At 51.3% G+C, this 24,656-nt stretch overlaps 1 protein-coding gene across 1 annotated transcript; it reads left to right on the forward strand.

Annotated features, from left to right (window-relative positions):
• Positions 1-1,856: 1,856 nt before the first annotated feature.
• Positions 1,857-24,656, forward strand: TK2 (thymidine kinase 2; the record flags this gene model as incomplete). The annotated part of the gene is made up of 10 exons (XM_080704149.1): positions 1,857-1,959; positions 2,761-2,792; positions 5,199-5,273; positions 10,107-10,160; positions 12,602-12,691; positions 14,485-14,558; positions 20,850-20,938; positions 21,508-21,587; positions 23,197-23,277; positions 24,558-24,656. The coding sequence occupies 10 exons, from the start codon at positions 1,857-1,859 to the stop codon at positions 24,654-24,656; spliced, it is 777 nt and encodes a 258-aa protein (XP_080560275.1).

The following is a 24,656-nucleotide window of genomic DNA, read 5'->3' on the forward strand; positions in this document are numbered from 1 at the left end:
CCCGTAGCTCCTCCCCTCTGGCCCCGCCCCGTCCTAGCGGCGACCTGGGCTAGGGCTGCGGGACCCGCGGGTCCACCTTGGAGACCAGGGAGCCACAGCTCTCCCCCAGGAGCTTTCCTGTCGGCAAGCGCTAGCTGGGTTAGGGTAGAGGAGGGAGACAGGCAAGGGAGGGAGGCCCAGGGGTGGCTGCCCTGCTTCCCCATTTCAAATGCTGCCCGCGTGAAGAGGAATTGCCTTGGTTGCTCCGTCGCTCTCCAGCATTTAGCTGATATTTATCATACACATATAAATTCCACGGGGAAAGGTTGATTAATGGGTACTAAGATACAGTTAGAAGTCTTGGTGTTCTATTGCACGGGATGGTGACTCTAGAGAACGATAACGTAGTGTTTTATTTTAACACTAAAAAGCTCAAAGAAAGTTTTGTTTGTTTTGGTGGTGTAGAGTTGCAGAGAGCCTCATTAAGTAGCTGAGGCTGGCTGCGAACCTTCGATTCTCCTGTCTCAGCCTTCCAGATACAGGGATAAGTGTATGCCACCATGCCTGGCTAAAGAAAGGGTTTTGAATGCTCTCATCACAAATAAATGATAAATGTTCAAGAGATAGAGTTACATTATATAATGTATCACATGCATTGAAATATCACATGATACTTGGCAAATAGGTATAATTTTTATGTATTGATTTAAAGAGTGTGGCAGGGATTATTGGGTGAACCTGTTGAATTAGAATATCTCCCCTACCCCAAAGCGGGGCTGATTGTGTGTGTGTGTGTGTGTGTGTGTGTGTGTGTGTGTTACTGGGGCTTGAACCCAGAAGCATTCTACCTTCGAGCTACACCCCCAGCCCGATTTTATTTATTTGGAATCAGGGTCTTGCTAGGTTGCTGAGAGTCTCAATACTTGCTGAGGCTGTCCTCGAACCTGCCACCCTCCTCTCTCAGCCTCCCCAGTACTGGGATTACAAGTGTGTGCCACCATGCCGGCTGGGGCTGAATTTTTGCTACCTGACTACAGATGGGACTTACAGGCTCCCTCCCTAACCCCATTTGTCAGTCCAACTGGAATACTGGTTGTGCTCTCCTGAAGGATCTAGCGCATTTAGAGTCCAGACTCTGTAAATGTCAAAGTTCAGGGGAAAGAACTGGAGCTGTGAAGCAAGAAAAGAGGCAGATAGCCGGGGCTGGTGGAGCACACCTGTAATCCCAGTACTTCTTTGGCTGTTCTGGAGGGTGGCAGGTTCAAGGCCAGCCTCAGCAACTTGGCCAGAATCTGTTTCAAAATAAAAAATAAAAAGGCTCGAGGAATCTAAGTCAGAGGTAGAATGCCCTGGAATTCAATCCTCAGTTTAAAAAAAAAAAAAAAAAAGAGGAGGCGGGCTTGAATTCCAGCTATACCGTCCTTCTCTTCCCAGTGCTGGAGATCAAATCCAGGACTATTCAGAGAAAGTTGCCCGATTCTCTGAGGACGAGCCCAGAGAGTGGGAGTGACGGTATCTACCTAGCAGAGTTGTTCAGAGAGCTACGTGGCGACCTGAGCGTGCGTGTGCCAGGTGTGCATGAAGTAAGCTCTCGATTTAAGGAATCTTTAATAACTCACCAACCAACCGGTCCCTGGAATTATTAGCCACCCGCCGTCCAGGCCTAGACAAGTCAGGGTGCCTTCTGCTAGCTCCGAGCGGCTGGCTAACCCTCCGATCCGGCTGGAATGGCTCTCTTAGACCCGGAGGTGAAAAGCGGCGGGGTCTCTTTAAGGGCGCGGGCCCGGGCGGGGGAGGGGGCGTCGGGGCCGCGCGCCGGGGCCGCGCTCGCGCCGCTGCGCAGGAAGGAAGCCGGCCGCCGCGTCGGCTCGCGGGCCATGCTGCTGCGGCCGCTGCGGGGCTGGGCCGGCCGGGCCCTGCGCCGCGCCGGGCTGTGGGGCTCGGGGCGGCGGGGGGCGCAGCATCGCGCCTGGCCTCCGGGTAACTCGCCTGGGCTCCGGGCTCCGCTCCCCTGGGCGCGGGGAGGGCGGAGGCGGCCATCGGCGGCTGGCGGGTGGGGCCCGCATCCCGGGCTGGGGAGGGGGAGACCCGAAGAGCGGCGCCGACGCCCACCGTGGGGCCGGGGCGCTGGCCACTCCGGCCCGTTTCCCGGGGCTGAGCTTTCGGCCTCTCGGGGATGCATTTAATCGGCCCTCGGGCGGATGCAGCTGCCAGCCAGAGCCTTGGGTCAGGCTCCCTGCGCCCGCCCACCCCGCAGGCAGCGAGGACCCTCCCCCTCGGAAGTGGGGGCCCCCTCAGGGCCAGGTTGGGGCGTCCCCCGGCCTCTGGCTGTTGAGATGGGCCTCAGACCCTCACCTGTGGGGTGGGCGGGCTGCGCCTTCAGCCCTGGCCTGCAGGACAGTCCAGAGTCCTGGCCCCAAATCCACGTCCTCCGAGGCCCGGGCTTTCCCAAGTGCTGAGGCCCCTTGGTTTCATTCGCGGGACACCGGTCTGTGAATGTCCCACATACGAAGGGTATGGCATAACGGGAAGTCTACCAAGTGAAAAAATAAATGCCTGGGACCCTGATGTGCCTAGGGGACCCAGACAGCCGCTAGAGCCCGTCACACAGGGAGACCCCGTGCGCTGCCTTCCCTCGCCCGCCGAGGGTCCCAAGAGTGGAAAACACTTTTTAGGCCAAGGAGCACGAATAAAAGTGACTATGTGTGGTCGTTCAAGCAAATTCGTGCAGGGAAGTGCGAGTGAATTAAAACTAAGTTTAAAATTTGATTTCTTTTGTAGATAGAGAAAGTGAAAAAGAAAAAAAATCAGTGGTAAGTTCTTTCTTTGTGTGAATTCTCCAGCATGGAATGATTTTTTATTTTTGAAGGGAAGTGGAGAAATATGTACATATACTGAGAGACAGAAATACAAGAGGTTCTCCAGGGATCAGAACATCCCCAAAGGCCACCTGTTTCTTTTTTGTCCTTCCCAGAGTCTGCATAGGTGGGGGCATATGCATTCTTATCTTTTAGACTGCAAAAGCTAAAGGGATGATTGCTTTGGAGTGATAGGATTCTCATCCAGCCTGGGAAGGTGGCTTTCACTGTGGGTGAGTGGGCAGCCTAGGTGTGAGGGGAGGTCTGCCCACCACCTTCGATTGTCCAGTGCTGAGACTAGTGGGCTGGGAGAATCCAGGAGGGTCCACAGACGTGGGTTCAGTCATTCAGGGGGCTCGTGCATCCTGGCTGTGGAGCAGAGCTGTGACTGATGTGAGGCCGACGTCAGAGGAGGCTTAGGTTGGACTTGTCTGTGCAGATGTTGGCTGCTTTAGCTGGCTGGGGTCAGGGGCAATATTTTGGTCACCATCAGTCCAGGGGCTGGAAGTCAGTGGCTCCTAAGCCTGGGGTCCTTAGAAGTGGTGTGGGGTAGCCAGGTGTGGTGGGGCACACTTATAATCCCAGTATTTGGGAGGCTGAGACAGGAGGATTGCACAGGTTCAAAGCCAGTGGCAGCTATTTAGTGAGGCTCTCAGCAACTTAGTGAGGCCCTGTTTCCAAATAAAATATAAAATAGGTCTAGGAATGTATCCTGGAAGTAGAATAGCCCCTGGGTTCCATCCCCAGTACCACCAAAAAAAAAAAAAAAAAAAAAAAAAAAAAAAAAGGTTGTGTGGGGCTTGCTTCCAGGCTCAGGGCTGCCGGTAACCATTCTAGACCTGTGAGGTCCTGTGTGGGAGGCACTGAGTGGGGACCTAGGAATCAAGGAGCCCCTGTCCTGAGGGAGCCCAAGCTCAGTCTGTGGGGATGATGTCAGTAAATAGGACAATAATGGATCCAGAGCAGCAGGGAGTTTAGGGGCTACCAGGAGAGGGGCTGATGACTGAGCCTTGGGAAACTGTGGTGCCTCCAGTTGGAGCAGTTCCAGGCAGGAATGTTGGGACAGGATGCATGTCGTGGAGGGAAGGGAACCTGCAGGCCTGGGCCTGTGGCCATTCCCTAGAGAAGGGCTGGAGGAAGGTTTGGAATTGTGCAGAGGGACTGGGGATAAGTCCCAACAGCCATAGACACTGGAGGACTTTACCCCCTGTCTTAGTTTTAATCCATTTTAATGCTTCTGTAATAGAATACCGCAGACTCAGTGACTTATAATGAACAGAAAGTTATTTGGCTTGTGGTTCTGAAGGCTGGGGTGGGAAGCCCGGGATTGAGGGCCAGCATCCGGCGAGGGCTTTCGTGCTGCATGTGTGAGTTATCCCCTCTGAGGAGAGCAGGAGTGAGGGTGGGGTGGGGTGGAGAAGAGGGCCCAGTTCATCCTTTATCAGGAACCCATGCCTGTGATAACTGACCCACTTTTGCAATCGTGGCATAAATCCAGTTTTGAGGGCAGAACCCTCATAACCTAATCACTGTGTGTGTGTGTGTGTGTGTGTGTGTGTGTGTGTGTGTGTGTGTGTACTGGGGATTGAACCCAGGAGCAGTTTGTCTCTGAGCTATTCCCCCCGCCCTATTATATTTTTTATTTGGAAACAGGAAGGCTTTCAGTTCCTTAAAAGTGATGATGGTATATGTTACCCATCTTAAGGCTTGGCCTGTGGCCAAAGTCCTTGTTCTTTCTTCTTCTTCCATTTCCTAATACTTTCCAGCCAGTCAGTGCGTGCTTTTTTTCTGTACCAGGCAGAGTTAGCCAGGTGTGGTGGCTCACGCTTATAATCCCAGTACTTGGGAGGCTGAGACAGGAGGATCACAGGTTGCAGGACAGCCTCAGCTACCCACTGTGGCTCTCTGCAACTAAGTGAGATCCTGTTTCAAAATAAAAGAATAAAATAGGGCCAAGGGTATAGCTCAGAGGTAAAATGCCTGTGGGTTCCATTCCTGGTAACACATACACATGACATACCTAAAATCTAACAGTCCGAGGGATTGAGCTTGGGAAGGGTAGGGCTGGGTTGGGTGAACAAACTATATACGTATAGTTTAGGAATTGCTATAAAGGAGGGTCTGGCTGGAAGGACCTCTTAGGTTTGCAAGTGGGGGGAGGGAGTATATTTTTCTGTTATTGCAAACAGTGGGACCTTGGGGGCTGGTTGTTTCTGAGGTGAGATTTTGATTTACTTGTTTAAGTCTTGGACTGAAACAGTTTTGCTCTTCACCTGAATGAACCCTTTCCTAGAAATCATTTTCTGATGCTCCCCTAGGATTTTGATTTCAGACTTTAATGTGCATTTGTTTTTTTGCCAGATCTGTGTTGAGGGCAATATTGCAAGTGGGAAGACAACATGCCTGGAGTTCTTCTCCAGCACTACAGATGTCGAGGTATGGTGTCTACACTAGGTTCGGAGGAACCAGAAAGGCTTGATGGAATAATTTACGGAGGGTGTGGACTGGCCCAGTCTAACAGACAGATATGCAAGTTGTATGTGTGTATATATATATATATATATATATATATGTATATGTATATATATAATATATATACATATATATGTATACATGTATATGTATATATATATAATTTAACATTTCTAACAGCCTCATTACAAAAAGCAAAGAACATTTTATTTAACACAAGATATCACAGATATTTATCACGTCATTTTATTTAACACACGATTCCCCAAATATCATGTCAGTACATAATCAGTATAAAAATCAAGGCGCTATTTTGCATTCTATTTACGGACTAAATATTTGGAATGTAGTATGTATTTTATCCTTAATAGCATCTCTCAGTTTGCACTACTGATAGTCCCCAATTCACAATGGTTCAACTTATGAAGGCTCAGCTTTTGAGTTTTGTCTTTACAGTGGTGCAAAAACAATATATATTCAGTAGAAATTGTACTATGATGTTTGGTAGATTAGGTAGTCATATTAAATACATTTTCAACTTGGGATGTTTCTAATTTAGAATAGTTTTTTTTTTTTTTTTTTTTTTGGTGGTAGTGTGGATGGAACCCAGGGGCCTTCTACCTCCAGGCTATACTCTGAGACCTATTTTATATTTTATTTGGAAACAGGGTCTCTTAAGCCAGCTGAGGCTGGCTTCGAACCTGCACGATCCTCCTATCTCAGGCTCCCAAGCACGGGAAGTACAAGTGTGTGCCACCACACCTGGCTTAATTTAGAATAGTTTTATTGGGACATAACTCCATTGTAAGTTGCGGAGTCTCTGTAGTCACAATTCAACGTCATAATAACCATATGCGGCCCATGACCATTGTATTGGAAAATGCAGGTATAGACCTTCCCATGGCTTGTTGGGAAAAGAGTGTACATGTAAAAGAAGAAAGGTCAGGCTGTGTAGCAGGGCCAGAAGGTGACTGGATGACACTGAGGCACCAGTGCCCAGCAGGGGAGTACCACTGTGCAGAGCCCAAAGCCCAGCCACTAAGAGTAAACTCACAGATGTTTAAGAATCATCTCTAAACCAAGACCCCGACTCTTCTTTCTTATGCTAGATTTTAGGTTTTATTTTGTAATCTTTTCTGCTTATGGAGCTTTTTTGTTGCAGGTCGAGTATCCATTAGCTCAAATGCTTGGGATTAGAAGTGTTTTGGATTTTGGATTTTTTCACATTTTGGAATATTTGCATATACATAGGGAGGTATTTTGGGTAAGAGATCAAATTGTAAACATAAAATTTATATATGTTTATTTCCCTTTTTTTTTTGCAGTATAGGGGATTAAACCCAGGGGCAGTCTACCTCCAAGCTATACTCTCAGCCCTGTTTTTTACTCTTTATTTTTGAAATAAATGTCTCACTAAGTTGCAGAGGGCCTCATTAAGTAGCTGAGGCTGGCCATGAACCTGCGATTCTTCTGTCTCAGCCTCCCAAGTCCTGGGATTACAAGCATGCACCACCACACCTAGCTCATATATTTTAAATAAACCTTATACACATAGCCTGAAGGTAATTTATTATAATATTTTTATGTGCCTGTGGGGTGTGTGTGTGTGTGTGTGTGTGTGTGTGTGTGTGTGTGTGTTACTAGGGATTGAACCCGGGGGCGGGGGGATTCTGCCTCTGAGCTTCCAGCCCTATTTTAGTTTTTTGTTTTGAAACAGGGTCAGCTGGGTATGGTAGTGTATGCTTGTAATCTCAGTACTTGGGAGGCTGAGATAGGATCACAGGTTCTTGGCCAGTCTTGGCTACTTAGTGAGGCCCTCTGCAATAGTGAGAGCCTGTTTCAAAATAAAACCTAAAATAGAGCTGGGAGTATAGCTTGGAGGTAGAATGCCCCTGGGTTCAACACCCGCACCAAAAAAAAAAAAAAAAAAAAAAGGAACAGGGTTTCACTGAGTTGCGGAGGGCCTCTATAAGTTGTGTAGGCTGGCCCTAAACCTGCAGTGAGCCACCATGCCCAGTTTGTGCCCACATTTTGATTGTGATCTTTCACGTGAAATCAAATGTGGGATTTTCCACAGGGTCATCATGTAGGCATTCTGGATTCTGGAGCAGTTTTGTACTTCAGATTTTCAGGTTAGAAATGGTCAAATTGTACTACGAATTTTTAAATTCTCGAATCAGTGCAGTCATTCGATTTTTCCTTCTTTTCCTATTTTTACTTCTACTAAAATATGTCTGGTTTGATAAAGATAATAAACATCATATAGCCCTTGTCTTGCTTGTGTTCTGCATACAACATTGACGTAGCAGGCCCTGGATTGTTACCACTAGAGAGCCCTGCTTGAACGGCTGGCCGTGGCTAGCTTATCAGGATATGTATCTCAGGAGGACTCCCGCCGTTCCTCACTGATAAGAGTGCCACTGTGCCTAAACCCTGCAAACAATATTTTTTATGCTCAACATCTGCTTTCTTGCTGAAAACCTGTGATTTTGGTACATGTCAGGAAGTGATTGCCCGTGTGATTGAGCTCTGATGGAAACCTTGAGTTCTTAGGCAGAGGCCAGTCCCTGGTAGGCAACATTTCACACCTGTCACAGCTAGTTGCTGAAGGAATGAGCTGTGTCCTATGTGACTCTACTGGGCAAGGATACCTGGAAGCTGGTGCCTGGCTTTCCCCTAGGTACCTTTTTCCTTTCCTGCTTTTGCTCTGTGTCTTTTCATGGTAATAAATCTTAGCTGTGTGTTTTGTATGCTGTGTATTGTGAATGATCAAACCTGGGGAAAGGGGGGACCTTAAGGACATCCAATACCTGGCCTCAATGATGTAACTCTAATGGCACCTTAGGAACGCTGATAGTGTCATGGAAGACAGTGGAGCCAACCAGCAACAATGGTAACAACAGCATCAATAGTTAATATCTATGTGCTGAGTATAACACCCCGTGCTAGGCACCGTGTTAAGTGTGCATCGTATTGCGAAAGTAATTCCATCTTGATTGGTCTCTCTGAGGTAGGTACTGTTATTACCTCAGTTGCAGACAAGGAAACCAAGACTCAGTAAAAGTTAATTGGTTTATAAATTTACATGGTGTGACAGCTGGGTGTCAACTTGAATGGATTAAAGAATATCGTAGACTCCCCCTTGTCTGAGGTTTCACTTTCTGTGGTTTAGTTATCTAAAGTCAACCACGGTCTGAAAATATTAAGTGGGAAATTCCAGAAACGAACGATTCATAGGGTTTAAATTGCACACTGTAAAGCAAAGTACTTCATGGAATTTCATGCCGTCCTGCTTTGTTTCCCTCAGGACATGAATCGCCCCTTTGCCCAGGGTATCCACACCGTATATACTACTCCCCTGTTACTGAGCAGCCATGCTGGTTATAGGGTCAGCTGCAGTTACAGCACAATGCTTGTGTCCAAGTAATCCTCATTTAACTTAATAAATTATGGCCCCAAAGCGCGAGATTCATGATGCAGGCGATTTTATTAGAGTACATTTTCATCATTGTTCTTTTTTATTAGTTGTTAATCTCTTACTGTGCCTAATTTATAAATTAAAATTTGTTATGCATATATGTGTGTGTGTGTGTGTGTGCATAGGAAAAACAGTATATGTAGAGTTTGGTGCTGTCTGCAGTTTTAGGCATCTCCTGGGGGTTTTGGAATGTATCCCTCATGAATAGTGGGGAAGGGTACTAGAGACTCCTGTACATAGAGAACTGGTAGAACATTATTTCTGGGTGTGTGTGTGAGGGTGTTTCTAGGGGAGATTGATGCATGCGTTGGTAGACTGGGAAAGATCTGCCCTCAGTGTGGAAAGGCACCGTCCAATTGCCTAGAAGCCTGATAGCACAGAAAAGGAAAGGAAGGATTTCCTCTCTGTCTGGGAGGCCTGGGACACTCTAGCTTCAGTCCCTGGACATCAAGCTCCAGGCTCTCTGGCCTTGGGACTTCAGGACCTAAACCAGAGGCCCCTGGGTGCTTGGGCCTTTAGCCTCAGGCTGAGAGTTACACCATTGGCTTCCTTGGTTCTGGGGCTTTCAGACCAGGACCGAGCCGTGCTGCCAGCGTCCCAGTGTCTCCAGCCTGCACACCCCCTGTAGTGGGACAGAGTTCTCAGCCCCCATAATTGCATGAGCCAATCTCCCTAATTAACCTCATCTCATATACATTTATTTCTATATTTATCCCATTGGTTCTGACACTCTAGAGAACCCTGACTAATACACATGGCCGGTATGTGGAGGGGCCAGATCCCAGTCCAGGCTGTCTGGCTCCAGTGGCCATGTGCTTGTTTGGTTCTTCTCTGGTGTAAAGGACTTGGTTGGTTTTAGGAAGACACTCACCCTTCAGATCTCAGCTGCTGTTCGGTTCTCAGACCCTCTCTGGAAGTCGCAGGAGGCTGTATCCAGATGGGCTTGTGGCCGCAGGGGTTGCTCAGCTTCTTTGGCCCATCCTCGCCACCCAGGTCTTTTTTTTGTGTGTGGTACTTAGGGGTAGAACCCAGGGGCATTCTATCTTCGAGCTACACCCCTGGCCCTATTTTTTATTCTTTATTTTGAAACAGGGTCTCACTGGGTTGCAAAGGGCCTCACTGAGTAGCTGAGACTGTCTGCGAATGGCAATCCTCCCGTCTCAGCCTCCTGAATGCTGGGATTACAAGCGTGCGCCACCACACCCGGCTTATATCACCCAGATCTTGACAGTGCCTCTGACTCTCTCTCTTCATACTTGCACAGTGTCAGAGCTCAGAGCTGGGGAACAGCAGCTCTCTGATGTCTTCTTTCTTTCCAGGTGTTAATGGAGCCTGTGTCCAAGTGGAGAAATGTCCGTGGCCACAATCCTCTGGTGAGTGGCTTGTTTCTTGCACACACTGCCAGCTTCCCCTTAGGTCCCTGGGAATCATGGTGCTGGCACCTGAGCTCAAGCCTGCCCAGGCATCTTCCTCTTCATTAGCTGAGCTGGAGGAGAATAGGAAGGACTCGCGGAACATGGCAGCATGTTGGTGTTCTGGGATCAAGGATCTCCGAGGCTCAGGGATAGGTGCACAGAGCCCAGGCACACCTGTCCAGTATCTCGGACTATTCCAAGTGGTTACAAGAACCCAGGATTCCTTGGGCCTAGCTCCTCAGCACCTGGCTCTGGGTAACTGGGTTCTTTGGTTAAACCCTGGTCTGGGTTTGTGTTGGGCAATGTCCAGTAACAGGGTCTGCCTCTGGCTCGCCGGAAGCCACCGTCAGCTTTCCCAGGGCGAACCCAGGAAGCAGAGGCTCTAAAGTACCCATGTCTCTTCTCCCTTCCCCATTCAGAAGGCTCTGCTAGGCCTGCTGGAAAGGGATGGTTACAACCTGGGGCCTGCCAGAGAAGGCTTAAAGAGATGTTGGTTCTGGGTTACCATGCCATGTCACAGGAATGATAATTTATTTTTCATCGGAGGAAGCTGCAGCTTAAACCAATTGTCTAAGGTCCTGGGACGTGGAAGCCTGTGCTGCCTCTTCAGGGGTTTTAGGTGACACATCACAGGACAGAATCACAGCCTCAGAACGCAGAGTCCTTGGCACAGACTTCCAGTGAGAGTGTTATAATAAGAAATAACAGTAGAGAGAGATTTTACACAAGTTTCCACTCTGGACAGAAGAGGAAGATTGATGCTTGTTGGGAACCAGTCCAACAGCGGCGGGGCTTGACGAGATGATGAGTACCGACGGCCCGATCACCACACAGAGCCGGGAGATATGTCAAACAAGATCTCGTTTATTTTTCTCCAAAGAATCATATATATAGCACCAAACCACGAGGGGAATTCCCATGAGAAATAGTCTAGCCTATCCGGGATAAAGATCACTAGCACGTAGTTTACAGCCAATCCCAGGCCAGTACATGAGCCATTCATGTGTGTGGAAAGCTCCTTTAAAGGTAGAAAGGGAAAAACCGCTCAGTCTCCCCACCCATAATGAGTGGGGAAACCACGCCTTCGTAGCTTCCTCCAGGCTCCATCTTAGCCCCTTTTCTGCTGAATCACTTTACTTAAAGTTTTGCCTTAGGCTGCAGGCTGCTCAGGCCACCGAGGGAGGCTGCATCTCCTTAGGCGCTCTATGGACACACCCCATCAGATGCTTTTGTGAGAAATGTTGGTCCATCAATCTGGTTCTCTGTTGCAGAAAGGTGTCTGTTACTGCAGCCCCCTGATTCCTGGCCTTTCTGAAATTTTCTTTTACTGCAGTTAGGAGGGTCTGCAGTTCTCATTGCAGAGTATTGGAGTGTCATGTGTTTGTACCAAGAGAAAAACAAAAGGCAACGATGCAAGAAAGAACAGAAAAAGATGATTAGTGGGAAGACTGGAGCTGGGAGTCTTGTGTCTGTGGGCGATGGTGGTTGTGATGGGTGGGCTTCTATTTTAGATAAGATAGCTGGGGGAACACACATCTGATAAGGTGGCATTTGAGCAGAGACCCAGACACAAGGAGGGGACGCCACAGGCATCTAGAGGTGAAAAGGCTCCGAGGTGGTCCTGCTCAGGGTTTGTAGAACACAGGGAAGCTTGTCTGCTGGAAGCTGACTGGCCGGAGGGAGAAGGTGAGGGGAGATAGGGTGACAGTGACTCTGTGGCCCCATGCCCATCTGGGCAGGAGGGGCACAGAACTGATTTAGCTTTAGTAGGTCACTTTGGCTGTTGGTTACAGAACAGACCACAGGGGGCTCTAATAACATTACTTAGTTTATTTTTCATATTTTGTGGTAATTGGGGATTAAACCCAGGAACATCCTACCTCTGAGCTATACCCCCAGCCCATTTTTTTTTTTTTTTGAAACAGGGTCTTGCATAGTCGCTGAGTCTGGCTTTAAACCCACAGTCCTCCTGTTTCAGCCTCCCGAGTACTGGGATTACTGTGTAAGCTACCATACCCGGCTTTATTTTTTGTTTTGAAACAGGGACTTGCTCGTTGCTGAGAGTCTTGCTACATTGCTGAGGCTGTCTTTGAACCTTTGAGCCTCTGTCTCAGCCTCCCAGGTACAGGGTTCCAGGCATGCGCCACCATGACTGGCTAAAGAACATTTATTGAACAACTGAATGCGTGTTCCCTGGGGGACACCCTGGCCTCGCTGTTACTGAGCCGCCCTGTCCTGGCTTACTGGCTTTGTGCACTCTGTCCTGAGGACCCTGCGGCCATCCTGGGTTCATCTGTGGCCCGGCCCAGGTCACGTGGCCTTCTTGAGGTGGTTTTCAGTGACCGAGAGGGTCTGCAGGTGCCACCTTGACGGCGTGTGCTATGTTCTCCCTTCTGCAGGGTCTGATGTACCAGGATGCCTGTCGATGGGGCCTCACACTGCAGACGTACGTGCAGCTCACCATGCTGGACCAGCACACTCGTCCCCAGGTATGTTTCAGATGCTCAGTTTCACCCTCTCACACAAAACTGTCTTCACATTTAGGGAGTGTGATTGCCAGGATGGGAAATCGCACAAGGAAGCCCAGCCGGGCCCTTAGCGCTTCACAGCCTTCTCTGTTCCGGCAGCTCGTCTGCCCTGCCGCTCTCTGAGGACCAGCCTCCAGCGTCCCCAGCCACCAGGCGGCCGCTCTGATGCCAGCCTGGGCTCACGTTTTGGTGACCTACCACTGCTCGGCTCAGCACCGTTTAACTCAGCTCTTCTCAGAGTGTGGGTTCTGACCGGCAGTAGCGGCATCTCCTGGGAACTTGTTGCAAGTGCACATTTTCTGGTCTCACCTTAAACCCACTGGGTCAAATTCTGGGAATAAGGCCCAGCAATCTGTGCTTTATCAAGCTGTCTAGGTGCCCTGGATGCATGCTTTGTGTGTTTGCATGTTTGAGAACCACAGATATAACCTTCGTGGAGTCAGGCTCTTAGTTCAAATGCTTGTGCGAAAGAATATGATTGGTTCAGCTTGGGTCAGGTGGCCTGCTCTGGCTCAGCCAACAGCACGCAAGGTGGCTTAAGTCCTTCCAGCAGCAGGGATGTGGTTCAGGACAGACTGTCTTAGACAATAGGGTGGCTCTGGAGGCCCTGATGGGCACCTGTGGGTCAAAGCTATATACAACCTATGACACCCGAGTTAGAGGCTCTCTAGGAAGGGACGGGACACCCCACAGCCAGTTACACTTGCTCAGTCACTGGACTGGGCTAGGCGGTTTGATCCAGGGCGCCTGAGCTATAGTTATCGTTCTTCTAGTCACACAAATAGTATTTTTTAAAATTGAAGAATGTGAGCAGAACCTTGTTGGCGACTGAATTTCTTTCTCTCTGAATATCCTCTGGTCTGCAGTTAGCTCGTTACCACACGTCCCCAAGTGGGCATTCAACTGCAGACCCAGAGCATACCTAATGATATCTAAATATAATGGCACCCAGGTGGAAATCTACCTTTTTAGGGAGGCAGAAAGAGAGTGCGCAAGCCGGGCAGGTGAGGGAGAATGAGCAGAGAGGTGGGTGAATGGGGAGCCAGGGAAAGATGGCGTGAGGCCACAGGATGAAGAGGATGGGAAAAGATGGATGCATGGAGGTTGGAGGCACTGACAGACAACCAGGGAGAGGAAGCTGATTTGATTGAGGGCTCTGAATGATTCTCTGAGGTGCCGACCGTATCCTGTATCCTGCAGGCGGGCCACGCAGAGTGAGAGCAGTGTTGCCCACTTGGCGTCAAGGGCAAGAGCCCCGCCTGCTTCCCAAGTGGACACTGGACGAGGGGGAAGGTCGTCTGTGGAGATGTGGGCACCCTGGCAGGCAGGGGCGATGGCCTGTCACTCCCCCATGCTGGCCACAGCCTGCCCAGAATGCCGCCCCACCCACCCTTCTCGGGGCTCTGCCTCAGGCCCTGGATCCTCCACTGCACTGCGTTCACCCTGTGTAGACCTTTAACCAATGTGCTGTGCCCCCAGTGTGCCTGTCTCTCCTGGGAAGGTGGCGGCAGGCAGCCCTCCGCCCTGCCCCGCTGTGCTGTCCCTGCAGCTGAGGTTGCGTGTTCAGGGCCTGGGGAGGACCGGGCTGAGTAGCGTCAGCCCAGGCTTCTCCTCAGTCCCCGTCCTGCTCCCCGGCCTCTCGGTTCCTGTGTTCAGTCAGTATGGGCGTGTGACTGGGGCTGCACAGGTTTTCCAAGGCCTCCTGACCTCTGCTCTTCACTCGAGGTAGTGAGTTGCTTTTTGTTTTCTTTTAGACGTCACCTGTACGGCTGATGGAGCGGTCAATTCACAGTGCAAGATACATTTTTGTAGAAAACCTGTATAGAAGGTACTATAGTTTGTATCCTTGATACCTTATTAAGCCATTGGTTTTTTGAAACGAACTTGGAACTTCCATTCAATTCACTCAGTTGATGGTACCTGCCATGCAGGATCAGTTACCTGTTGCCATAGTAACACTGTATGACAAATGACCGCAAGCCTGGGTAACCTGCTTGCATTGTTGACAGGTCGGCAGGGTGGTCAGCCCGTAGCTTCCTGACCTTGGCTGGGTGTGGTGAGGTGTGGGGATTGGCTGGGCTAGGCTGGTCTTGGCAGGGTGACTGGAGTGACTTCTCTCTCCTCCTTACGTCCTCTTTGGGGACCAGAAAGCGAGCCCGGGTGCTCACATCCTGTCGGATGGCAGAGGGCAAGAGCCTGGAAGAGATGCATGAGCACTTTTTCAGGCCTTTGTTCCACATTTGCCCGCGTTCCATTGGTCACAGGTTGCAGCTGTGTGCCTGGCCCTCCACCCCCAACTTCCCACCTCTTTCTTTCTACCTTGAGCTTGGGACACTGCCGTCATTCCCTGGGGGAGCCGGTCCTGATATGAGGTGGCGCCTTCTGATGCCAGAAGAATTTCCGGGAGCTGTTTGTCTTTGCCCCTCCCTGGCCACATGTGGGGCGTTGGTGCCTCACCCCTGCCTGCACTCCACCGCTACACTTCTGATGAGTCAGTTCTGGGTTCCCAGTCTCCGAGGCTGATTGATTTGGGTAGCATGGGCCTCGCCCTAGGCGGTTTGTGGATAGCATAGAAAGTTGTGACTTTTTTCTTTAATGGCACTGGGTATTGGACTAAGGGGCATTTTACCTCTGAGCTCTATCTCCAACCCTATTTTTTAATTTTTAGTTTGAAATAGGGTCTTGCTAAGTTGCTGAGAACCTAACTAAGTTGCTGAGGCTGGCTGTGAACCAGTGATCCTCCTGTCTCAGCCTCCCAAATAGTAGGATTACAAGCATGTGTCACTATCCCCAATGGAAGATATAACTTTTTTTTTTTCTGGTACTGAGGATTGAACCCAGGAGCATTCTACCTCCAAGCTATAACACCAGCCTGATTATTTATTTATTTATTTATTTATTTATATATTTATTTATTTTTGTAGTACTAGGATTGGAACTCGGGCATTCTACCTACAAGCTGTATCTCCAGCCCTAATTTTTATTCTTTATTTTGAAACAGGGTCTCACTGAGTTGCAAAGGGTTTCACTAAGTAGCCGAGGCTGTCTGTGAACTGTGATCCTCCTGTCTCAGCCTCCCAGAATCTGGGATTACAAGCATGCACCACCATGCCTGGCTATTCTTTATTTTGAAACAAGGTCTCACTAAGTTGCAGAGGGCCCCACTAAGTAGCTGAGGCTGGCTGCAAACCTGCGATCCTCCTGTCTCAGCCTCTGAAGTACGGGGATCACAAGTGTGTGCCTTTATGCTCAGCAAGATAGAACTTTTAAAATATTCTTTTTCTGTCCTGGTGACTTTGTATGAATGCCACCTCCCAGCCGCCTCCCAGCTGCCCTCTGGCACCTGTGGTTTGGGTTTCTGGGACAGTGAAGCACAGAGGAGTTTACAGTGCCCTTGTTTCTGCTCTTGGTAACCAGTCATCTTAAGGACATGCAGCCTCCAAGGGGCGCGCATCCCCCTGAGGACGTGGTGGAGCCTCAGGACCCTCGATGAAGGAGCTCAAGGCTGTGGTCGCACGTGCCCTGGGAGCTCCAGAGCCTGCGGGCAGCGCCTGGCACCCGGGGCAGGGTCACCACCACAGTTTTCAGGGGAGTGGGAGAGGACGGTGAGCCTTAGACTCTTTGCCCGAGGTTCTCTGGAGACAGGAAGGCCCCCACGGGTGCTGCCTCCTCACCTTCCTCCCCAGCACCATGGCCTGGAGTAGCAACTGGCTAACAACCTCGACGTTTCTTCCAAGTCGTCTTATTCTAGGAATTTGTTTTCATTTTCCATTTTGTGCCATAATATGTTCTTTTGTTCATATGTAAAACAATGGTTTGCATACTTACCACTGAGAAAAGTGGGTGCATGCAGCTTGAAGTACCCCTCCCTCAGCCATGTCAGGAGGCAGAGAACCAAGGAGAAGAGGCGTTGAGAAGCCTGCGTCGCTGGGCACGGGGTGGGGTGCTGTGCTCTTGTGCTTGAGGGCAGGCCAGGACCCGGGGACAGGAACTACATTGATTTTCTGGTTGTTGGTCTTATTTGGCAGTTAAGAAACTTGAGAAGAGCTTTTAAAGCAGCCCTTGCTGGGCATAGTGGTACACGCTTGTAATCCCAGCATTTGGGAGGCTGAGGCTGGATGATCACGTTTTGGGGACAGCCTCAGCGACTTAGTGAGGCCCTCCGCAACTCAGTGAGACCCTGTTTCAAAATAAAGAATAAAAAATAGGGCAGGGGATGTAGCTCAGAGGTATAATGCCCCTGAATTCCATCCCAGACCCGCAATAAACAAACAAACAAATAAATAAAGCCCCTGTCTGATTATGCAGTAAACTACGCAAGGCAGGGGAAGCTTTTCTGCTCATGTTTGGGCAAGCAAGAAGTGAGGAGGTGGCGAGGGACTAGATCTACACTTCTCTTTCAGGTCCAAGGCTTCAGGGCCCACTGGAAGCCCCAAATCTGGCTGAAGCTCTCCAGTGATGCCAGTGGGCGGCCCCACCTCTCCCCACACTGGTGTTACTAAAGGCACCTTCCTGTGTTACTAAAGACACCTTCCTGTGTTACTAAAGGCATCACCTGCACACCCGTTAACACGCAGGTCCTGCTTCAGGCCTGCGGTGGGGTTGGCAATCTGCATGTATTCTTTCTCTTTTAATCTGTGGTGTTGGGGTTGAGCACAGGGCTCTGCTGCCTTCAAGCTACTGCGTTTCTCATAAGCACCCAGGTGAGGCCTCATTCTCATTAGGGCGTGTGCTCTGAGAAGTAAGGCCCAGCAGAAGCCAGCGGCCCGGGTGCACCGGAGCCCTCGTCCAGCCTCGGTCCTGCCTCCGGCCTTTCCCCATTCGGCCCCGGCGGCTTCCTTGGGGCCTCTGCCACTGGGGGTGATGAGTGCAAGAGGGTCCGAGGCTGTCTTATCCTGCAGGATTTCCTGTTTCCTGAGGCTGGCCTGCGCTTTCTTCACTTCACATTTGTTGCCTGGGGTTTGGTTGGTGGAGGTTTTGTTGTGTTATTTTTGTCTTAAAGCTTTTTGGATTTACTCCCAGGCCCTGAGCTGCAGGCCACAGGTGTTTTTCTCTTGAGAAACAGTGGAGAGTATTTTTGGCCAGAGCTGCAGAGGTATGAATTGGATGGATAATAGAGTTTGGGCTTTTTTTATTTTTTAATGCTCTCTTTCCTTCCAGCACCAGGTTCCTTCAGTGTGGTGGGTCATCTATTAAAGAAGTAGATTTTAAGAGATTTCTGCTCTCCCCAATTACTGATTACTGCCATTGGTTTGGAAAACTTGGCCTTGGTGTATGAGAACAGCTGCCAAAGGTGGGAGGTGCCGAGGACCGCTGAAAGAGGCAGGTCCAGGATTGAACAGACCACAGTTAGAGACTCACCGACACTGTATATCTCGGGCACCATTAAGACATGAGAATCCCTGCACTCCAAAGCAGGAGGGAAAGGCTTACCTGCTAACCTGGACAAAGGGGGACCACCTTTGTCAACCGAAATGTACCTGGCCATCTCAAAATGATTACATACCCAGCATCACCTAAAAAGCAGGCCAGGCGTCAGTGACTGCCATACCACGCTCAGCTGGCTGGCTAATGACTTTGTGTGTCCTGTAGGGCTTAGGATGCGTGCCAGGGTCACCTGGTGGGCAAGATGGGGGTTACAACCAAGACGGCTGGGGTCATGTCAAGCCGGATCCCTGTAGTTGTTAGACACCTGTAGCAAATGTGGCTGGATTCTTTGCCCATACTGGGAGCAGGGTGTTTTGTTTCCTACCTGCTGGAGTTGAGCTGGGCCCTGGCACGTGCGGGGCCTCAGCTCCTGTCTGGGAGCTGGCGTTTCCTCACTCCCTGGGATGCTTTGCAAAGAGCTTCTGCTGTGCTGTGAGGAGGCACCCTTTCACAAGGCAGGGGCGACTGGCTGCCAAGGCTCTGTGGGGCCCTGGGGAGAAGGGCGTACAGCAGGCATGGCCTTGCTGTCTGCGGCCATTGCTCAGGTTTCTAGAACCCCCCCCCCCGGCACACATTGGAATTTTGCATCTCCCCAAAGGGAAGTTTCTTGAAGGGCATTCTTGCAGGGTTTGAACAAGTGAAAAGCTCACCTAGGGCGAGACCCACCTCTCTTGGCACCCCACTCCAGCAGGGTTGGTGGAGTGGGAAGAAGGTGGGTGAAATTATGGTACCAGGGATTGGGAGGGGTGTGTTAATTGTTGAAGAGGAAGGTTTCTGGCTACACTGTGTCCCTAAAGACAAGAACTTCTGAAGTGTGGGCACTGGGCTGAAATGAAAAGCTGACGGTGTTGAGAAGGCTCCTTGCAGCTAAAGAAATAAAGAGGCCTCCAAGGTGATTGTGTGACTGCCCCGGGCTGAAGAATGGAACACAAAGTTTTTCTAGGTTTGCCTGGTTTTCCTTTTTCTAAGATCAGATGGAGAAGGATGGGGTGGGGCCCAGGGGGACGTGGTGGCTGGCTCACCTGGCATGTTGGAATGACAGGCGGGTCTTTCTCCCTTCCTGCTGGGCCTGGGGCTGGACGCCCCACCCTCCCGCACCTGTCCAGGCAAGGCACCCAGCCTGGGTCCTGGCCCTGAGAGCTGCTATTTCCTTGAGCTCAGGCCACGGAGACAGGGCCTGACTCAGGACAGCGCCACAGGTGACAGAACAGGGAGGCTTGTGGAGAGCACATGGGTTTGGGGTCAGGAGAGCCAGGTGGAAAGCCTGCTCAGACAGGGCGCAGCCTAACTTCTCTAGGCCTCAGGTGTTCTCATCTAGAAATCGGGACTAAAACTGGCCTCACAAGGCCTTGGGGAAACAAAAGGAAAGAATGTCTACAGGTAGCTAGGGTTTACGTGAGCTTTCTGTTCTGATTTATCGGTTGGCTTGCCCACAGCTGGGCAGGGGCAGGTGCTGCCTGCCGGCCAGGCCTCCTCCAGTCCTGGTAGAGGCCCTGCACGCAGCACACCCTCCCTACAGCCTGCCCCATGCAGAGTGAGGTGGGTCTGCACGAGCTGCAGGTGGCTCTGCAGGGAGTGGGAGAATCCTCCTGGGCCTTTGGGGACCCCCAGCTGCCCCTGGGCTTGTGCCCCCCTGCCCCGCCGCTTCCACTCCCATCCCTGTCCCGGTCTCAGTGGAGGCACCCACGGTGATGCCAGGAGCAGACGCCAGGTCTCCCTCACTCCTGGGCTTTTCCTTCCTTTCTCTATTCTTGGTTTTCTTTCTTTTTAAGACAACATTTAAAATATGTAAAATGTTCCCACCCCCACTCTTGATTTGAGAACTAATATATTAAAATTTAGGAAATACAGAAAGAAAGAGAGAAAGAAAGAAAGAAATAGAGAAAGAATCACCTATAGTTCTACAGCTTAGGGAAAAGCCCTGTCAACATTTGGTGTTTGTTTTTTCTCTCTCGCTCTCTCCTTTTTTTATATATGGGGATTGAACACAGGGACATTCTACCTCTGAGCTACACTCCAGCCCTTTTATCTTTTATCTTGAAGCAGGGTTTCACAAAATTGCTGAGGCCAGCCTTGAACTTGCAATCCTCTTGTCTGAGCCTCCGAGGTACTGGGATCACAGGCGTGTGCCACTGTGCCCGTCTTTCTTCCCAATCATTTCAAAACCTGTGAATATTTTTAAAAACATGGTTGAAGTCATACTGTATACACAGTTTTATATTATGCTGCTTTCACTGAACATTAGATTCTGAGTGTTTTCCTTGTTATCCCTTTACAGTATCACCCTTCAGTTATTGCAGTTTTTAAAAAATTAAATAGATATGCCAGCTTTCAGTTTTGTATTAAATAGTGCTGCTGTGAACGTCTATGATTATTTTCACAAATAAATTTCTAGGAGTGAAATTGCTTTGCAGATCAGTTTTCCTCAGGGGATAAGCTTTGAAGGGCCTTTCTCTGCTTGGAGTTCAAACTCCAGATAAATTTTCCTGTCCTGCAGCGTGGGCCACCACGGCGGGGCAGGTCAGGGACGCTGGGTCCTGCCACGACTGTACGTGCAGCATCCTGAGGACCATGCCGTGCTGCCGTGCGTGGTGACTGCCTCTGAGCAGAGCATCCCCAGATCCTTTGGGGGGGGGTGACCCGCCCCAGGAACTCTCACGAGTGACCTAACTCCTATGACTACTCACCACAGTGGGAAGATGCCCGAAGTGGACTATGTGATTCTGTCCGAATGGTTTGACTGGATCGTGAGAAACATTGATGTGTCCGTTGATCTGATAGGTGAGACCTCCCCTCCCCCGGCCATCCTCCAGGGCGCTCCCCTGGCCTGTGAGGTGCTTGGCAGCGTCCCCCCCTTGCAGGGACACGCACATGCACACGCAGGGCAGTGGCTGGGGATGGCACCAGCCACCAATGATTGTTTCCCTGCATTAATTTAATTGGTTCAGCCTTCCCCACCTCCCCCCGGGGGCAGACAGGATTTGGGGGCTCTGGTCCCAGGTGGGGAGCCCTGACCTTGGCTCCATCTGCTGTTCCTCCCCCAGGTCAGCTCCTCTCAGACCTTGTGATTTCATGGCTTTTCTGGGTTGTGAGGAGGCGTGGAAACAACTTTACAGAGGGCCGTCTTGTGCCAGGCCCCTGCCTAGCTGTGTCCAGCTGGAAACGTGTGCAGCTCAGAGGGATCCCGCGGGGCTGGTGACACGGGAAGGGACAGGGTCGGCAGCGGGCCAGTGGTGAAGAGCAGCTGGCTCCGGTCTGTGCCTTCACCTCCCACCGGGTGCCTTCCTCTCCCTGCTTCTCTCTCAAACCATGAGCAGAATGATCAGAGCCCCTGTTTTTTTTAACCTCAGTTTATCTCCGGACCACTCCTGAGACCTGTTACGAGAGACTAAAGATGAGGTGCCGGGAAGAGGAGAAGGTCATTCCGCTGGTGAGAGGCTGCAGGGTCCACCTCAGCCGGGCCCCTCCCCGTCCCCTGTCACCTGCCCTGCAGCAGGGACCCTGTGCATGTTCAGAGCCGCTGGCCCCGCACCTCCCGTGAGGCCCCCTCCCTGGCAGGGCCTGGCCTTTCCCTCCCTCATGCTCAGCACAGTACCTTGTGTGGCCCTGTGCTCAGTGTTTGGTCCTGCTCGCCCAGCACAGGGCAGCCATGCCCTTCTGTTGTTTGTCTTGGGGCCACGACAGCTCTAATTGGGACTCTTGAAATGGGCCTGGACTGTTCTTGTTCTGGTCCTTCGCTCCCATGTCTCCTTCCAAAATCCAGTCTCCAGTGGCTGTGGGGTCACACGTGACTCAGGCCCAATGGCCTCCTGGCGTTATCACCTGCATTCCTGCCTTCCACGCTCTGACCATAAGGGGCTAGTTGGGCTGCTATGGAGTTACATCACTGTGCCTTCTGGTGCTGGTTTCCTTTGACTTTAAAGTTCAGATCAGATGTCACCTCCTCTGGAAAGCCTTCCCTGACTTCTCCCTGCATTCTTCTTGCCCATAGGCTTACTATGTTGACAGCTCTTGGCACAGCTTGCTTCCAGTTTTGTTTATACCGCTTTTCCCCAAACCCTTACAAAGTTGTGATCTTTTAAAGATTTGATCTCACTCCCTCTGCAGCCTCAGCATGTGCCCTGGGCCCCAGCACCTAGTAGTTTCTCAGTTAATATTGAGCTGAAGGCCTCTAGTGACCAGCTGCCCCGGGGTGTACAGACGGAGGCTCTGCAAGCAGTTAGTAGGACGTTGTGCACTGAGGCCCTGTGGGCGCCTGAAGCCTGCCCAGCCTGGTGTTGTCCAGCTTCGAGCCACGAGGGTGGGCTGGGCCTCACCGTGGGCATCCAGGGCCAGGACTGATTGCAGGTGGAGCCGAGCGGAGCAGGTGGCCAGGTTGTGCTGATACAAGGCAGGGCGGCTCCAGGTGACCCAGATAGTCCCAGGAGGTGCCAAGTCTGGAGTCCTTCCAAGCTGTTATCCACGCGCTTGTCTTAATGATTCTGATAAGCCTGTAGGCGGATCTGGCGGCACGGTTCACACACGCCTGGGTCTGCGCTTGTGGAGGGGCCCGTGGGCGGTCGCACGCACGGGCTGATTGCTGGAGACCACGTGTGCTGGGGCTTGGGGACCATCTGCCAAACAGACTTTGTGCGGTGGTGTTGATGGTGCAGAGAACCCCTCTGTGATGAGGTCTGGTGAGGTAGCAAAGGGTGGGTCAGAGCCTCTGGGTGGCAAGCCAGAGGGAGGGCGGAGGCTGCCAGGACATCTGTTCCCCAAGTGGGCGGGTGGGCGTGGTGATGGAGCTGGGGCCCTGCTGCTGGAGGGGGGCAGGAAATGAGAGTCGGCAGGTGGGGAACCGACTGGGGTGGGGCAGTGTTCATGCTCACAGGCCCCGGGGAGCTTGTCCCCACCCCCAGCCAGGTTGGCTGTTGTAGGTTTTCTTTGTCCAAGTCACCTCCCCAGGGTCACTGAGAACTTCTTGCCCTTGCTGAGACCCCTGATGGGAGGACTTTCACCCCTCCCTGCTCCCAACAGCCCACACCTTGTTTCCCTGGCAGGAGTACCTGAAAGCTGTTCACCACCTCTACGAGGAGTGGCTCATCTCAGGAAGCTTCTTCCCCATGGCGGCCCCTGTCCTGGTGAGTCCATCTCCCCTCTCGGGGCACGATGCCCTTCTCCCGGGCCAGGTGACCCAGGGAACCTCAGCCACTCTGCAGATGGGAGGGGGGCCCTTTGGAGCACGAAGATTGATTTATTTTGGTATTGGGGATTGAACCCAAAGCATTCTACCTCCAAGTTATACTCTCAGCCCAATTTTATTTCCTATTTGAAAACAGTTTCACTAAGTTGCAGAGGGCTAAGTTGCCGAGGCTGGCTGTGAACCTGCTGTCTTCCTGCCTCAGCCTCCCAAGTACTGGCTGAGCTCGAGGTGCTCCCAAGCCACCACGCCTGGCTGAGCTTGAGGATTTAGGAGAAAGGGTGGGAAGGAGAAAGGGTGGGAAGCTGGAAGGACACCTCTCTCTCAGTCCTCAGTTTTAGACTGGAGTGAGTTGGCAGCCTGAGGGAGGCAATCGCCCCGGTGCCCTTTCAGGGGGTGTTTGTAGTAGCAGGTCTCATCCTGGCATTGGCCACAGGGGGGCGCCCCAGGCATGGAAGCCAAGGGCCCTGGTGTGGCTCTGAATCTTTGGGGATGGTGGTCCCCTTGATGTGATTTCCCTTCCTCAGTGAATGACGCAGAGCCACCGTTTACCTTCACTGGGTGATCAGGGGCCTGAGAAGGATGGTCAGCTGCTGCGGGCTGTCACATGGTGATGCCCGCGGGAGGGTCTGGGGTGTGTAGGACCCTGTGCCCTGGAGGCCTGTGTCGCTTCTCATAGCAGCCCTCCTTTCTCTTGCTGACACACGCCTCTGCTAACTGACACTCATGTGTCGCCCCATAGGTATTTCCTCGCCCATGCCCTTGTGTTCTAATTTGCTGTTCCCAATTTCCCCAGGGGGGGCGTACACAGCAAGGGCTGGTGTAGGCACAGTGGGGACCAAGCCTTCCCGCGCGGCCGCACTGCACACACACTTACCCACAGCTCTTGCAAGCGCCGGGCTGCTCACAAGGGAGAGATGACTATGGTAGATTTTTAAAGTTTATTTCCCCTTATTATAACATAATTGGAGGTTATAAAATGACGAGAGGTTTGTCATGAGCTCACTGCGGGGACAACTGTTGGGGTCCTTGGGTGGCACGTGGCTCAGCATGTGGGTGTCCTAGAGCTGGGAGCTGCTTGGCCCTGATCCTCTGCCTGGGGCCTCAGGTGCCCCGGCTCCCCACCTGCTTCCTTCTTGCCTCCACCTCCCTGTGTCCGTCTGTGGAGGAGGGTGATGTCCAGGTCAGCGCAGCTCCATGACCCGTGTGTCTCATTTCCAGGTGATCGAGGCTGACTACAACATGGAGAAAATGTTAGAACTCTTTGAAAAAAACCGAGCCCGGATATTAACTCCAGAGAACTGGAAGCATGGCCTGTAG

Source organism: Muscardinus avellanarius (genome assembly GCF_963383645.1).
Source record: "Muscardinus avellanarius genome assembly, chromosome: 10".
NCBI lineage: Eukaryota > Metazoa > Chordata > Mammalia > Rodentia > Gliridae > Muscardinus > Muscardinus avellanarius.